General features: G+C 49.9%; 1 protein-coding gene across 1 annotated transcript in view; it reads left to right on the top strand.

Moving 5' to 3' along the window:
* Positions 1-17,500, top strand: part of LOC112242015 (pre-B-cell leukemia transcription factor 1) — a 46,790-nt gene that overhangs the window by 20,623 nt on the left and 8,667 nt on the right. The window contains exon 3 of the mRNA XM_042318904.1: positions 16,876-17,123. Coding sequence (XP_042174838.1) covers positions 16,876-17,123 — 248 coding nt within the window. The remainder of the gene's footprint in view (positions 1-16,875; positions 17,124-17,500) is intronic.

Raw genomic sequence — 17,500 nt, 5'->3', positions numbered from 1 at the left:
ACTGGGCTGCGTGTAGACTACTCACTGGGCTGCTACTCACTGGGCTGCGTGTAGACTACTCACTGGGCTGCGTGTAGACTACTCACTGGGCTGCGTGTAGACTAGACTACTCACTGGGCTGCGTGTAGACTACTCACTGGGCTGCCTGTAGACTACTCACTGGGCTGCGTGTAGACTACTCACTGGGCTGCGTGTAGACTACTCACTGGGCTGCGTGTAGACTACTCACTGGGCTGCCTGTAGACTACTCACTGGGCTGCCTGTAGACTACTCACTGGGCTGCCTGTAGACTACTCACTGGGCTGCGTGGGCTGCCTGTAGACTACTCACTGGGCTGCTGCGTGGGCTGCGTAGACTACTCACTGGGCTGCGTGTAGACTACTCACTGGGCTGCGTGTAGACTACTCACTGGGCTGCGTGTAGACTACTCACTGGGCTGCCTGTAGACTACTCACTGGGCTGCCTGTAGACTACTCACTGGGCTGCGTGTAGACTACTCACTGGGCTGCCTGTAGACTACTCACTGGGCTGCCTGTAGACTACTCACTGGGCTGCCTGTAGACTACTCACTGGGCTGCCTGTAGACTACTCACTGGGCTGCGTGTAGACTACTCACTGGGCTGCGTGTAGACTACTCACTGGGCTGCGTGTAGACTACTCACTGGGCTGCGTGTAGACTACTCACTGGGCTGCCTGTAGACTACTCACTGGGCTGCGTGTAGACTACTCACTGGGCTGCCTGTAGACTACTCACTGGGCTGCGTGTAGACTACTCACTGGGCTGCCTGTAGACTACTCACTGGGCTGCTCACTGGGCTGCGTGTAGACTACTCACTGGGCTGCGTGTAGACTACTCACTGGGCTGCGTGTAGACTACTCACTGGGCTGCGTGTAGACTACTCACTGGGCTGCGTGTAGACTACTCACTGGGCTGCGTGTAGACTACTCACTGGGCTGCGTGTACTCACTGGGCTGCGTGTAGACTACTCACTGGGCTGCGTGTAGACTACTCACTGGGCTGCCTGTAGACTACTCACTGGGCTGCGTGTAGACTACTCACTGGGCTGCGTGTAGACTACTCACTGGGCTGCGTGTAGACTACTCACTGGGCTGCGTGTAGACTACTCACTGGGCTGCGTGTAGACTGGGCTGCGTGTAGACTACTCACTGGGCTGCGTGTAGACTACTCACTGGGCTGCGTGTAGACTACTCACTGGGCTGCGTGTAGACTACTCACTGGGCTGCGTGTAGACTACTCACTGGGCTGCGTGTAGACTACTCACTGGGCTGCGTGTAGACTACTCACTGGGCTGCGTGTAGACTACTCACTGGGCTGCGTGTAGACTACTCACTGGGCTGCGTGTAGACTACTCACTGGGCTGCGTGTAGACTACTCACTGGGCTGCGTGTAGACTACTCACTGGGCTGCCTGTAGACTACTCACTGGGCTGCCTGTAGACTACTCACTGGGCTGCGTGTAGACTACTCACTGGGCTGCGTGTAGACTACTCACTGGGCTGCGTGTAGACTACTCACTGGGCTGCGTGTAGACTACTCACTGGGCTGCGTGTAGACTACTCACTGGGCTGCGTGTAGACTACTCACTGGGCTGCGTGTAGACTACTCACTGGGCTGCGTGTAGACTACTCACTGGGCTGCGTGTAGACTACTCACTGGGCTGCGTGTAGACTACTCACTGGGCTGCGTAGACTACTCACTGGGCTGCCTGTAGACTCACTGGGCTGCGTGTAGACTACTCACTGGGCTGCGTGTAGACTACTCACTGGGCTGCGTGTAGACTACTCACTGGGCTGCGTGTAGACTACTCACTGGGCTGCGTGTAGACTACTCACTGGGCTGCGTGTAGACTACTCACTGGGCTGCGTGTAGACTACTCACTGGGCTGCGTGTAGACTACTCACTGGGCTGCGTGTAGACTACTCACTGGGCTGCGTGTAGACTACTCACTGGGCTGCGTGTAGACTACTCACTGGGCTGCGTGTAGACTACTCACTGGGCTGCGTGTAGACTACTCACTGGGCTGCGTGTAGACTACTCACTGGGCTGCCTGTAGACTACTCACTGGGCTGCCTGTAGACTACTCACTGGGCTGCCTGTAGACTACTCACTGGGCTGCCTGTAGACTACTCACTGGGCTGCGTGTAGACTACTCACTGGGCTGCGTGTAGACTACTCACTGGGCTGCGTGTAGACTACTCACTGGGCTGCGTGTAGACTACTCACTGGGCTGCCTGTAGACTACTCACTGGGCTGCGTGTAGACTACTCACTGGGCTGCGTGTAGACTACTCACTGGGCTGCGTGTAGACTACTCACTGGGCTGCGTGCACTGGGCTGCGTGTAGACTACTCACTGGGCTGCGTGTAGACTACTCACTGGGCTGCGTGTAGACTACTCACTGGGCTGCGTGTAGACTACTCACTGGGCTGCGTGTAGACTACTCACTGGGCTGCGTGGACTGGGCTGTGTAGACTACTCACTGGGCTGCGTGTAGACTACTCACTGGGCTGCGTGTAGACTACTCACTGGGCTGCGTGTAGACTGGGCTGCGTGTAGACTACTCACTGGGCTGCTACTCACTGGGCTGCGTGTAGACTACTCACTGGGCTGCGTGTAGACTACTCACTGGGCTGCGTGTAGACTACTCACTGGGCTGCGTGTAGACTACTCACTGGGCTGCGTGTAGACTACTCACTGGGCTGGGCTGCGTGTAGACTACTCACTGGGCTGCGTGTAGACTACTCACTGGGCTGCGTGTAGACTACTCACTGGGCTGCGTGTAGACTACTCACTGGGCTGCGTGTAGACTACTCACTGGGCTGCGTGTAGACTACTCACTGGGCTGCGTGTAGACTACTCACTGGGCTGCGTGTAGACTACTCACTGGGCTGCGTGTAGACTACTCACTGGGCTGCGTGTAGACTACTCACTGGGCTGCCTGTAGACTACTCACTGGGCTGCGTGTAGACTACTCACTGGGCTGCGTGTAGACTACTCACTGGGCTGCCTGTAGACTACTCACTGGGCTGCGTGTAGACTACTCACTGGGCTGCGTGTAGACTACTCACTGGGCTGCGCTACTCACTGGGCTGCGTGTAGACTACTCACTGGGCTGCGTGTAGACTACTCACTGGGCTGCGTGTAGACTACTCACTGGGCTGCGTGTAGACTACTCACTGGGCTGCGTGTAGACTACTCACTGGGCTGCGTGTAGACTACTCACTGGGCTGCGTGTAGACTACTCACTGGGCTGCGTGTAGACTACTCACTGGGCTGCGTGTAGACTACTCACTGGGCTGCGTGTAGACTACTCACTGGGCTGCGTGTAGACTACTCACTGGGCTGCGTGTAGACTACTCACTGGGCTGCGTGTAGACTACTCACTGGGCTGCGTGTAGACTACTCACTGGGCTGCGCTACTCACTGGGCTGCGTGTAGACTACTCACTGGGCTGCGTGTAGACTACTCACTGGGCTGCGTGTAGACTACTCACTGGGCTGCGTGTAGACTACTCACTGGGCTGCGTGTAGACTACTCACTGGGCTGCGTGTAGACTACTCACTGGGCTGCGTGTAGACTACTCACTGGGCTGCGTGTAGACTACTCACTGGGCTGCGTGTAGACTACTCACTGGGCTGCGTGTAGACTACTCACTGGGCTGCGTGTAGACTACTCACTGGGCTGCGTGTAGACTACTCACTGGGCTGCGTGCTACTCACTGGGCTGCGTGTAGACTACTCACTGGGCTGCGTGTAGACTACTCACTGGGCTGCGTGTAGACTACTCACTGGGCTGCGTGTAGACTACTCACTGGGCTGCGTGCTACTCACTGGGCTGTGTAGACTACTCACTGGGCTGCGTGTAGACTACTCACTGGGCTGCGTGTAGACTACTCACTGGGCTGCGTGTAGACTACTCACTGGGCTGCGTGTAGACTACTCACTGGGCTGCGTGTAGACTACTCACTGGGCTGCGTGTAGACTACTCACTGGGCTGCGTGTAGACTACTCACTGGGCTGCGTGTAGACTACTCACTGGGCTGCGTGTAGACTACTCACTGGGCTGCGTGTAGACTACTCACTGGGCTGCGTGTAGACTACTCACTGGGCTGCGTGTAGACTACTCACTGGGCTGCGTGTAGACTACTCACTGGGCTGCGTGTAGACTACTCACTGGGCTGCGTGTAGACTACTCACTGGGCTGCGTGTAGACTACTCACTGGGCTGCGTGACTAGACTACTCACTGGGCTGCGTGTAGACTACTCACTGGGCTGCCTGTAGACTACTCACTGGGCTGCGTGTAGACTACTCACTGGGCTGCCTGTAGACTACTCACTGGGCTGCCTGTAGACTACTCACTGGGCTGCGTGTAGACTACTCACTGGGCTGCGTAGACTACTCACTGGGCTGCGTGTAGACTACTCACTGGGCTGCGTGTAGACTACTCACTGGGCTGCGTGTAGACTACTCACTGGGCTGCGTGTAGACTACTCACTGGGCTGCTGGGCTGCGTGGGCTGCGTAGACTACTCACTGGGCTGCGTGTAGACTACTCACTGGGCTGCGTGTAGACTACTCACTGGGCTGCCTACTCACTGGGCTGCGTGTAGACTACTCACTGGGCTGCGTGTAGACTACTCACTGGGCTGCCTGTAGACTACTCACTGGGCTGCGTGTAGACTACTCACTGGGCTGCGTGTAGACTACTCACTGGGCTGCCTGTAGACTACTCACTGGGCTGCGTGTAGACTACTCACTGGGCTGCGTGTAGACTACTCACTGGGCTGCGTGACTAGACTACTCACTGGGCTGCGTGTAGACTACTCACTGGGCTGCGTGTAGACTACTCACTGGGCTGCGTGTAGACTACTCACTGGGCTGCGTGTAGACTACTCACTGGGCTGCGTGTAGACTACTCACTGGGCTGCGTGTAGACTACTCACTGGGCTGCGTGTAGACTACTCACTGGGCTGCGTGTAGACTACTCACTGGGCTGCGTGTAGACTACTCACTGGGCTGCGTGTAGACTACTCACTGGGCTGCGTGTAGACTACTCACTGGGCTGCGTGTAGACTACTCACTGGGCTGCGTGTAGACTACTCACTGGGCTGCCTGTAGACTACTCACTGGGCTGCCTGTAGACTACTCACTGGGCTGCCTGTAGACACTGGGCTGCGTGTAGACTACACACTGGGCTGCGTGTAGACTACACACTGGGCTGCGTGTAGACTACACACTGGGCTGCGTGTAGACTACTCACTGGGCTGCGTGTAGACTACTCACTGGGCTGCGTGTAGACTACTCACTGGGCTGCGTGACTACTCACTGGGCTGCCTGTAGACTACTCACTGGGCTGCCTGTAGACTACTCACTGGGCTGCCTGTAGACTACACACTGGGCTGCGTGTAGACTACACACTGGGCTGCGTGTAGACTACACACTGGGCTGCGTGTAGACTACACACTGGGCTGCGTGTAGACTACACACTGGGCTGCGTGTAGACTACTCACTGGGCTGCGTGTAGACTACACACTGGGCTGCGTGTAGACTACTCACTGGGCTGCGTGTAGACTACTCACTGCGCTGCCTGTAGACTACACACTGGGCTGCGTGTAGACTACAGGTTGATCTCTCTTCCTCTCCCCACCTCGCTCCCTCTATCTCTCTCCTCAGCAACACGTCTGTTAGTGTCTATCCTCCCCCTCTCTCCGTCTCAGCAACACGTCTGTTAGTGTCTATCCTCCCTCTCTCTCTGTCTCAGCAACACGTCTGTTGGTGTCTATCCTCCCTCTCTCTGTCTCAGCAACACGTCTGTTAGTGTCTATCCTCCCTCTCTCTGTCTCAGCAACACGTCTCTTAGTGTCTATCCTCCCTCTCTCTGTCTCAGCAACACGTCTGTTAGTGTCTATCCTCCCTCTCTCTGTCTCAGCAACACGTCTGTTGGTGTCTATCCTCCCTCTCTCTGTCTCAGCAACACTTCTATTAGTGTCTATCCTCCCTCTCTCTCTCCTCAGCAACACATCTGTTAGTGTCTATCCTCCCTCTCTCTGTCTCAGCAACACTTCTATTAGTGTCTATCCTCCCTCTCTCTCTGTCTCAGCAACACGTCTGTTAGTGTCTATCCTCCCTCTCTAAACTTTCCTCATCTCAGCAACACGTCTGTTAGAGAGAGGGAGGATAGACACTCAGACGTGTTGCTGAGATGAGGAAAGTGTAGAGAGGGAGGATAGACACTAACAGACGTGTTGCTGTTAGTGTCTGATCCTCCCTCTCTCTCTGTCTCAGCAACACATCTGTCTCAGCAACACATCTGTTAGTGTCTATCCTCCCTCTCTCTCTAACCTTTCCTCATCTCAGCAACACGTCTGTTGGTGTCTATCCTCCCTCTCTCTGTCTCAGCAACACTTCTATTAGTGTCTATCCTCCCTCTCTCTCTGTCTCAGCAACACTTCTATTAGTGTCTATCCTCCCTCTCTCTCTGTCTCAGCAACACTTCTATTAGTGTCTATCCTCCCTCTCTCTGTCTCAGCAACACTTCTATTAGTGTCTATCCTCCCTCTCTCTCTCCTCAGCAACACATCTGTTAGTGTCTATCCTCCCTCTCTCTGTCTCAGCAACACTTCTATTAGTGTCTATCCTCCCTCTCTCTCTGTCTCAGCAACATGTCTGTTAGTGTCTATCCTCCCTCTCTCTCTGTCAAATCAGCACGTCTGTTGGTGTCTATCCTCCCTCTCTCTGTCTCAGCAACACTTCTATTAGTGTCTATCCTCCCTCTCTCTGTCTCAGCAACACATATGTTAGTGTCTATCCTCCCTCTCTCTGTCTCAGCAACACTTCTATTAGTGTCTATCCTCCCTCTCTCTGTCTCAGCAACATGTCTGTTAGTGTCTATCCTCCCTCTCTCTCTGTCAAATCAGCACGTCTGTTGGTGTCTATCCTCCCTCTCTCTGTCTCAGCAACACTTCTATTAGTGTCTATCCTCCCTCTCTCTCTGTCTCAGCAACACATCTGTTAGTGTCTATCCTCCCTCTCTCTGTCTCAGCAACACTTCTATTAGTGTCTATCCTCCCTCTCTCTCTGTCTCAGCAACACTTCTATTAGTGTCTATCCTCCCTCTCTCTCTGACCTTTCCTCTCGTCTCTTTCTTTCTCTACCTGAGTTATTAGCAGAGTGGGATTATGATCAACTGAATGATGGAATGATCCGAGTGACAGGGCGTAAGAGAGGACGGAAAGAATGGAGGGTATTTCTGTGTAAGCTCTAATCTCAGTTAATACTTCCGCTCTCCCAAGAAACGGGGGGGATCCTCCTGTCTGTTAAGTTGAGCCATGTGACACACACACACCCTGATAAACCATATCACACCCTCACCTCCATTTCATATCCTTGTAAACGCACATCCACACACTAACATCCAATCACTGCAGACGCTACTGTACTGATATTATTTTGATGTATTTACATTTATTTAAGTTACTTTTTTTTACTCCTTTTTTCTCCCCAATTTCGTGGAATCCAATTGGTAGTTACAGTCTTGTCTCATCGCTGCAACTCCAGTACGGACTCGGGAGAGGCGAGGGTCGATCCAGCCAAGCCGCATTGCTTCTTGACACGATGCCAACTTAACCCGGAAGCCAGCCACACCAATGTGTCGGAAGGAAACACCGTACACCTGGCCCATGGGTCTCTGGGTCAAGGCCCGCTGCGACAGAGCCTGGACTCGAACCAGGATCTCTAGTGGCACAGCTAGCAACTGCGATGTAGTGCCTTAGACCACTGCGCCACTCGGGAGGCCTCTTTTTTTTTAAATTTAATTTTACCTTTATTTAACCAGGCAAGTCAGTTAAGAACACATTCTTATTTTCAATGACGGCCTGGGAACAGTGGGTTAACTGCCTGTTCAGGGGCAGAACGACAAGATCGTACCTTGTCAGCTTGGGGGTTTGAACTCACAACCTTCCAGTTACTAGTCCAACGCTCTAACCACTAGGCTATGCTGCCGCCTCATACTTGCTGTTACACACTACCAACATGTGTGTGTGTATGTATGTGTGTGTGTGTGTGTGTGTGTGTGTGTGCGCGCGCGCACGTCCCTGTATGTGTGTGAGTTAATGTACAGGTGTTTCTTTGGATTGCGTTGTTGGATTATACAGTAATCTAGTTAATCTGTCAAAAGGTGTGTGGGGGGTGTAGGGCTGTGACCATTGACATTTTTGAGTAAGGTTTAATTGTCATGCAGATGCCCACGGTAATTGTTAATACATGTTTAGATGTTGTAATGCATCATAGTGCAGCGGTAATAATGAGCTGCTACATGTATAATGCATACAACAGAGCTTTGCTGTCTCAAACTAATGGCCTTGACTGCCTTGTGTGTGTGTGTGTGCTGGTGAGTGTTTGTCTGGGGTTGTCATTTGCACTTAACATCACACATTTGTTGATGTTACTTGTGTGCGAAGAGCAGTGTGAGTATTGTTTGGGATGTTGGGGAAAGGATGGATGGGGTTTGACATGTTGTACCTAATTAGATATAAAGATACTACAGTTTCTGATCCAGTTGAATTTCCTGGGTGTTCCCAGTTTCAGCAGAGTTTCAGTTTCTGATCCAGTTGAATTTCCTGGGTGTTCCCAGTTTCAGCAGAGTTTCAGTTTCTGATCCAGTTGAATTTCCTGGGTGTTCCCTGTTTCAGCAGAGTTTCAGTTCCTGATCCAGTTGAATTTCCTGGTTGTTCCCAGTTTCAGCAGAGTTTCAGTTCCTGATCCAGTTGAATTTCCTGGTTGTTCCCAGTTTCAGCAGAGTTTCAGTTCCTGATCCAGTTGAATTTCCTGGGTGTTCCCAGTTTCAGCAGAGTTTCAGTTCCTGATCCAGTTGAATTTCCTGGGTGTTCCCAGTTTCAGCAGAGTTTCAGTTCCTGATCCAGTTGAATTTCCTGGTTGTTCCCAGTTTCAGCAGAGTTTCAGTTTCTGATCCAGTTGAATTTCCTGGTTGTTCCCAGTTTCAGAAGAGTTTCAAGTTCCTGATCCAGTTGAATTTCCTGGGTGTTCCCAGTTTCAGCAGAGTTTCAGTTCCTGATCCAGTTGAATTTCCTGGTTGTTCCCAGTTTCAGCAGAGTTTCAGTTTCTGATCCAGTTGAATTTCCTGGTTGTTCCCAGTTTCAGCAGAGTTTCAGTTCCTGATCCAGTTGAATTTCCTGGGTGTTCCCAGTTTCAGCAGAGTTTCAGTTTCTGATCCAGTTGAATTTCCTGGGTGTTCCCAGTTTCAGCAGAGTTTCAGTTCCTGATCCAGTTGAATTTCCTGGGTGTTCCCAGTTTCAGCAGAGTTTCAGTTTCTGATCCAGTTGAATTTCCTGGTTGTTCCCAGTTTCAGAAGAGTTTCAAGTTCCTGATCCAGTTGAATTTCCTGGGTGTTCCCAGGTTCAGCAGAGTTTCAGTTCCTGATCCAGTTGAATTTCCTGGGTGTTCCCAGTTTCAGCAGAGTTTCAGTTCCTGATCCAGTTGAATTTCCTGGTTGTTCCCAGTTTCAGCAGAGTTTCAGTTTCTGATCCAGTTGAATTTCCTGGTTGTTCCCAGTTTCAGAAGAGTTTCAAGTTCCTGATCCAGTTGAATTTCCTGGTTGTTCCCAGTTTCAGAAGAGTTTCAAGTTCCTGATCCAGTTGAATTTCCTGGTTGTTCCCAGGTTCAGCAGAGTTTCAGTTGGGGAAAGATGTAGTAGTGTTCGTTTGCCAGGTTCAGATATAGGCCCACTAGTGCTGAGCGATTAGAGCTTTTTACAGTTGTTTTTGTTTTGATCATTATTTTCTACATTGAATGCTGTAACAGAATGAAACCGCTGATAAAAGTCCCACGAGGGCAGTGACTGCCCATTTTATTGATTTTTTTAACCTTTCGGTTACTAGGCAAGTCAAGAACACATTCTTATTTTCAATGACGGCCTAGGAACAGTGGGTTAACTGCCTGTTCAGGGACAGAACGACCGATTTGTACCTTGTCAGCTCGGGGGTTTGAACTTGCAACCAACTCTGCACAAAGGCCTATAATTACAGTAACTGTAACTCAGCACCAAGACCTATACAATTACAGTAACTAACTCAACACTAAGGCCTATACAATTACAGTAACTGTAACTCAGCACTAAGGCCTATACAATTACAGTAACCAACTCGGCACTAAGACCTATACAATTACAGTAACTGTAACTCAGCACTAAGGCCTATACAATTACAGTAACTGTAACTCAGCACTAAGGCCTATACAATTACAGTAACCAACTCGGCACTAAGACCTATACAATTACAGTAACTAACTCAGCACCAAGACCTATACAATTACAGTAACAGTATTGTCATATTGGGCTGTTTGCTGTTAATTGTCAGGTTGGTTCTGCAACCAGCAGAGGTTAGCTCTTGTACTGACGTCTGTCTGTCTGTCTGTCTGTCTGTCTGTCTGTCTGTCTGTCTGTCTGTCTGTCTGTCTGTCTGTCTGTCTGTCTGTCTGTCTGTCTGTCTGTCTGTCTGTCTGGCTGTCTGGCTGTCTGTCTGTCTGTATTGTAGACTGTGTGTGTCTCTGTGTGTATATTGTAGACTGGCCGGTTGCCAGATGTGGATGCTGTCATATCCCTCATTGTGTGATTATAAATGTGAGCTGATCCAGGGAACTACGCTGTAATTGCCACCTAATTTGCATAACTGTGCAAATTAATGACCTCTCAAATGAGCATTCATTTTTCACAGGGTCTTTAGTGGCTCCTTAAGAGACGCCCTAATTAACGCCTCTGTGTGTGTGAGGGAGAGAGAGTGTGTGTGTGTGTGTCGTATCTGTTGTTTTGGCAGTAAGGGGATGCCAGGGAAAGCTGGCAATGCTACCATAGCAACAGCCACACAAACCACTGCTACTCTCTCTGTCTCTCGCTCTCTCTGTCTCTCTCGCTCTCTCTCGCTCTCTGTCTCTCTCTCTCTCTCTCTCTCTCTCTCTCTCGCTCTCTCTCTCTCTCTCTCTCTCTCTCTCTCTCGCTCTCTCTCTCTCTCTCTCTCTCTCTCTCTCTCTCTCTCTCTCTCTCTCTCTCTCTCTCTCTCGCTCTCTTTCTCTCTCTCTCGCTGTCTCTCTCTGTCTCGCTCTCTCTGTCTCGCTCTCTGTCTCTCTCTCTCTCTCTCTCGCGCTCTGTCTCGCTCTCGCACTCTGTCTCTCTCTCGCTCTCTCTGTCTCTCTCGCTCTCTCTGTCTCGCTCTCTCGCTCTGTCTCTCTCTAGCTCTGTCTCTCTCTCGCTCACTCTCTCTCGCTCTGTCTCTCTCTCGCTCTGTCTCGCTCTCTCTCTCTCTAGCTCTCGCGCTCTCTCTCTCTGCCTCTCTCTCTCTCTCTCTCTCTCTGTCTCTCTCACTCTGTCTCTCGCTAAGTCTCTCTCTCTCTCTCTCGTCTCTCTCGCTCTATCTCTGTCTCATCTCCATCTCTCAGAATGTGTGCGTGTCAATCTTCAGTAAATACTAACAGACGCTACTTAAACCTGATCTTCTTACAACCAAAGGCTTACACACACACACACACACACACACACACACACACACACACACACACACATACACACACACTAAAGAAGGAAATGGTTAAGTTTCTTATGTCGTCCTTTGTTGGGTGAATTCTCTGTGAACTATTACCCTGTAAGACTGATTCTCAGAACCGCTTCTGTCAGTCTGGACCCTAACCAGTACCCTGTCAGTCTGGACCCTAACCAGTACCCTGTCAATCTGGACCCTAACCAGTACCCTGTCAGTCTGGACCCTAACCAGTACCCTGTCAGTCTGGACCCTAACCAGTACCCTGTCAGTCTGGACCCTAACCAGTACCCTGTCAGTCTGGACCCTAACCAGTACCCTGTCAGTCTGGACCCTAACCAGTACCCTGTCAGTCTGGACCCTAACCAGTACCCTGTCAGACTGATTCTCAGAACCGCTTCTGTCAGTCTGGACCCTAACCAGTACCCTGTCAGTCTGGACCCTAACCAGTACCCTGTCAGACTGATTCTCAGAACCGCTTCTGTCAATCTGGACCCTAACCAGTACCCTGTCAGTCTGGACCCTAACCAGTACCCTGTAAGACTGATTCTCAGAACCGCTTCTGTCAGTCTGGACCCTAACCAGTACCCTGTCAGTCTGGACCCTAACCAGTACCCTGTCAGTCTGGACCCTAACCAGTACCCTGTCAGACTGATTCTCAGAACCCCTTCTGTCAGTCTGGACCCTAACCAGTACCCTGTCAGACTGATTCTCAGAACCGCTTCTGTCAATCTGGACCCTAACCAGTACCCTGTCAGTCTGGACCCTAACCAGTACCCTGTAAGACTGATTCTCAGAACCGCTTCTGTCAGTCTGGACCCTAACCAGTACCCTGTCAGTCTGGACCCTAACCAGTACCCTGTCAGTCTGGACCCTAACCAGTACCCTGTCAGTCTGGACCCTAACCAGTACCCTGTCAGACTGATTCTCAGAACCCCTTCTGTCAGTCTGGACCCTAACCAGTACCCTGTCAGTCTGGACCCTAACCAGTACCCTGTCAGTTTGGACCCTAACCAGTACCCTGTCAGACTGATTCTCAGAACCGCTTCTGTCAGTCTGGACCCTAACCAGTACCCTGTCAGTCTGGACCCTAACCAGTACCCTGTCAGTCTGGACCCTAACCAGTACCCTGGCAGACTGATTCTCAGAACCCCTTCTGTCAGTCTGGACCCTAACCAGTACCCTGTCAGACTGGACCCTAACCAGTACCCTGTCAGTTTGGACCCTAACCAGTACCCTGTCAGTCTGGACCCTAACCAGTACCCTGTCAGTCTGGACCCTAACCAGTACCCTGTCAGACTGATTCTCAGAACCCCTTCTGTCAGACTGGACCCTAACCAGTACCCTGTCAGTCTGGACCCTAACCAGTACCCTGTCAGACTGGACCCTAACCAGTACCCTGTCAGTCTGGACCCTAACCAGTACCCTGTCAGTCTGGACCCTAACCAGTACCCTGTCAGACTGGACCCTAACCAGTACCCTGTCAGTCTGGACCCTAACCAGTACCCTGTCAGACTGGACCCTAACCAGTACCCTGTCAGACTGGACCCTAACCAGTACCCTGTCAGACTGGACCCTAACCAGTACCCTGTCAGACTGGACCCTAACCAGTACCCTGTCAGACTGGTGTATTACTGGTTAGTTGTCTAAATATGTCTGACGGGTCCAGACTGACAGAAGCCTTTCTGAGAACCAATCAGTAACCAGTAATACACCAGTCTGACAGAAGCCTTTCTGAGAACCAATCAGTAACCAGTAATACACAAGTCTGACAGAAGCCTTTCTGAGAACCAATCAGTAACCAGTAATACACCAGTCTGACAGAAGCCTTTCTGAGAACCAATCAGTAACCAGTAATACACAAGTCTGACAGAAGCCTTTCTGAGAACCAATCAGTAACCAGTAATACACCAGTCTGACAGAAGCCTTTTTGAGAACCAATCAGTAAGACACATTAAACCACCAAACAGACATATATTTAGGTCTAGGGGGAATAGAGTACCATTCAGACCAGAACCCTATGGGCCTAGTGGAATACAGTACCATTTAGACCAGAACCCTTTGGGCCTAGGGGGAATAGAGTACCATTTGGGTCGCACCAAGAGACCACTAACTCCTACAGCGTTACTACACCTATCAGAAGAGTGGTTGTCAAACCTCTCCATGGGGCCCGCCAGTCATTCCATGTATTGTAGCTATTCCAGAGCAAACACATCTGATTCAACTTGTTAACTACTGATAAAGCCCGTGACCAGGTGAACCAGGTGAGCTAGTTAAAGCCCTTGACCAGGTGAACCAGGTGAGCTAGTTAAAGCCCTTGACTAGATTAATCAGGTGAGCTAGTTAAAGCCCTTGACCAGGTGAACCAGGTGAGCTAGATCAAGCCCTTGACCAGGTGAACCAGGTGAGCTAGTTAAAGCCCTTGACCAGGTGAACCAGGTGAGCTAGATCAAGCCCTTGACTAGGTGAATCAGGTGAGCTAGTTAAAGCCCATGACTAGATGAATCAGGCGAGCTAGATCAAGCCCTTGACCAGGTGAACCAGGTGAGCTAGTTCAAGCCCTTGACCAGGTGACCCAGGTGAGCTAGTTCAAGCCCTTGACCAGGTGAACCAGGTGAGCTAGTTCAAGCCCTTGACCAGGTGAATCAAGTGAGCTAGTTAAGCCCTTGACCAGGTGACCCAGGTGAGCTAGTTCAAGCCCTTGACCAGGTGAACCAGGTGAGCTAGTTCAAGCCCTTGACCAGGTGAATCAAGTGAGCTAGTTAAGCCCTTGACCAGGTGACCCAGGTGAGCTAGTTCAAGCCCTTGACCAGGTGAACCAGGTGAGCTAGTTCAAGCCCTTGACCAGGTGAACCAGGTGAGCTAGTTCAAGCCCTTGACCAGGTGAACCAGGTGAGCTAGTTCAAGCCCTTGACCAGGTGAACCAGGTGAGCTAGTTCAAGCCCTTGACCAGGTGAACCAGGTGAGCTAGATCAAGCCCTTGACTAGGTGACCCAGGTGAGCTAGTTCAAGCCCTTGACCAGGTGAACCAGGTGAGCTAGTTCAAGCCCTTGACCAGGTGAATCAGCCCACAATCAGTTGTGTTAATTAGTTTCCAGCCTGGTAACTGGTTATAAGGCCTGAATGTAAGAGCATGGAGGAGGAAACGATACTGGTTTCTATAGTGGCCCTTATGTCTGCTCACTAGTGGGCTAGAAACAGGGGAAGGGTGCACTCTGCTGGTCACAGCTGGGACTACAACTGTCTGTCTGTCTGTCTGTCTGCAGAGTATCAATTTTGTGAATTCTTGGTTGGTGAGCGGACCCCAGACCTCACAACCATGAAGGGCAATGGGTTCTGTAACTGATTCAAGTTTTAAAAAAGTGCCAAATTGAGTCAAAAGCTTTTTGGAAATCAACAATGCATGAGAAGACTTTGCCTTTGTTTTGTTTGTCAATTAGGGTGTTCAGTAGAGGTCGACCGATTATGATTTTTCAACGCCGATACCGATTATTGGAGGACCAAAAAAAATGCCGATACCAATTAATCAGACGATTTTTAAAAATGTATTTGTAATAATGACAATTACAACAATACTGAGCAGAGCAAGGGGAATAACTACTCCAAGTTTCAGAGCGAGGGACGTTTGAAACGCTATTAGCGCGCCCCCGCTAACTAGCTAGCCATTTCACATCGGTTACACCAGCCTGACCTCGGTAGTTGATGGGCTTGAAGTCATAAACAGCGCAATGCTTGATGCACAATGAAGAGCTGCTGGCAAAACGCATGAAATTGCTGTTTGAATGAATGCTTACGAGCCTGCTGCTGCCTACCATCGTTCAGTCAGACTGCTCTATCAAATCATAGACTTAGTTATAACATTATAACACACAGAAATACGAGCCTTTAGGTCATTAATATGGTCGAATCCGGAAACTATCATATCGAAAACAAAACGTTTATTCTTTCAGTGAAATACGGAACCGTTCGGTATTTTATCTAACGGGTGGCATCCATCAGTCTAAATATTCCTGTTACATTGCACAACCTTCAATGTTATGTCATAATTATGTAAAATTCTGGCAAATTAGGCGGCCCAAACTTGCTGTATATACCCTGACTCTGCGTGCAATGAACGCAAGAGAAGTGACACAATTTCACCTGGTTAATATTGCCTGCTAACCTGGATTTCTTTTAGCTAAATATGCAGGATTAAGAATATATACTTCTGTGTATTGATTTTAAGAAAGGCATTGATGTGCATGGTTAGGTACACATTGGAGCAATGATACGCACCGCATCTATTATATGCAACGCAGGACACGCTAGATAAACTAGTAATATCATCAACCATGTGTAGTTAACTAGTGATTATGATTAATTGATTGTTTTTTATGGGATAAGTTTAATGCTAGCTAGCAACTTACCTTGGCTTACTGCATTCGCTTAACAGGCAGGCTCTTCGTGGAGTGCAATGAGAGGCAGGTGGTTAGAGCGTTGGACTAGTTAACTGTAAGGTTGCAAGATTGAATCTCCTGAGCTGACAAGGTGAAAATCTGTCGTTCTGCCCCAGAACGAGGCAGTTAAACCCACCGTTCCTAGGCCGTCATTGAAAATAAGAGTGAGTTCTTAACTGACTTGCCTAGTTAAATAAAGATGAAATAAAGGTGTAAAAAAAATGATATATTATGAAAATTTTAAATCGGCCCTAATTAATCGGCCATTCCGATTAATCGGTCGACGTCTAGTGTGCAGGGTGAATACGTGGTCTGTCGTACAGTAATTTGGTAAAAAGCCAATTCAACATTTGCTCAGTACATTGTTTTCACTGAAGAAATGTGCTCTCTCTCTTTGTCCATTTCTACTCTCTCTCTCACCTCTCTATTCATCTCTCTCTGTTCTCTCTAACCTCTCTCTCTCTCTCCATCTCTCTCCCCCACGTTCATCTCTCTAATCATCTTTTTCTCCCTCGCTCTCTCTCTATTCGTCTTTCTAACCCTTGTGCTTGTCTCTCTCTCTCTATTCGTCTTTCTACCCTTGTGCTTGTCTCTCTCTCTATTCATCTTTCTAACCCTTGTGCTTGTCTCTCTCTCTATTCATCTTTCTAACTCTTGTGCTTGTCTCTCTCTCTATTCATCTTTCTAACTCTTGTGCTTGTCTCTCTCTCTATTCATCTTTCTAACCCTTGTGCTTGTCTCTCTCTCTCTATTCATCTTTCTAACCCTTGTGCTTGTCTCTCTCTCTCTATTCATCTTTCTAACCCTTGTGCTTGTCTCTCTCTCTCTATTCATCTTTCTAACCCTTATGCTTGTTTCTCTCTCTCCTCTCCAGTCCTCAGTATCCGTGGCATCCAGGATGAGGATCCACCAGATCCTCAGATCATGCGATTGGACAACATGTTGCTGGCAGAGGGCGTGTCCGGCCCAGAGAAGGGCGGGGCCTCGGCGGCGGCGGCGGCCGTGGCGGCGGCGGCCGCAGGCGGGTCCCCTAACGACGGCAGTATAGAACACTCAGACTACAGGGCCAAGCTGACTCAGATCAGAGGAATATACCACTCTGAACTGGAGAAATATGAACAGGTAGGAGGGAACACACACTATCCAAAAACAGCTAACAGAAGGAGGGGGGGTGGAGGGGGCGTCTCTGAAATCTGTCTTGCCTACTACTTACTAAAACTACATACTGTGTATTAGTAGTACTACATACCATTTAGAAGATACTGTTTTGTGACAACGAATGCAGGAAGCCTGAAATATCAACATACTACTCCATACTGAGAAGGCATCATCCAATCACGCTTGTTCCTCGCCATTCGTTGCTCCTCCCCTAATCTGATAATCAGCTGTTTTCAAACAGATGAAAAGATCATTCTCTTCCTGAGTAGTGTGCAGTGAATTCTACTAGATGAAAAGATCATTCTCTTCCTGAGTAGTGTGCAGTGAATTCTACTAGATGA

The sequence above is a fragment of the Oncorhynchus tshawytscha genome, unplaced genomic scaffold (genome assembly GCF_018296145.1).
Source record: "Oncorhynchus tshawytscha isolate Ot180627B unplaced genomic scaffold, Otsh_v2.0 Un_contig_447_pilon_pilon, whole genome shotgun sequence".
NCBI classification, from domain to species: Eukaryota; Metazoa; Chordata; class Actinopteri; order Salmoniformes; family Salmonidae; genus Oncorhynchus; species Oncorhynchus tshawytscha.
This window is presented reverse-complemented; position numbering and strand designations above follow the sequence as displayed.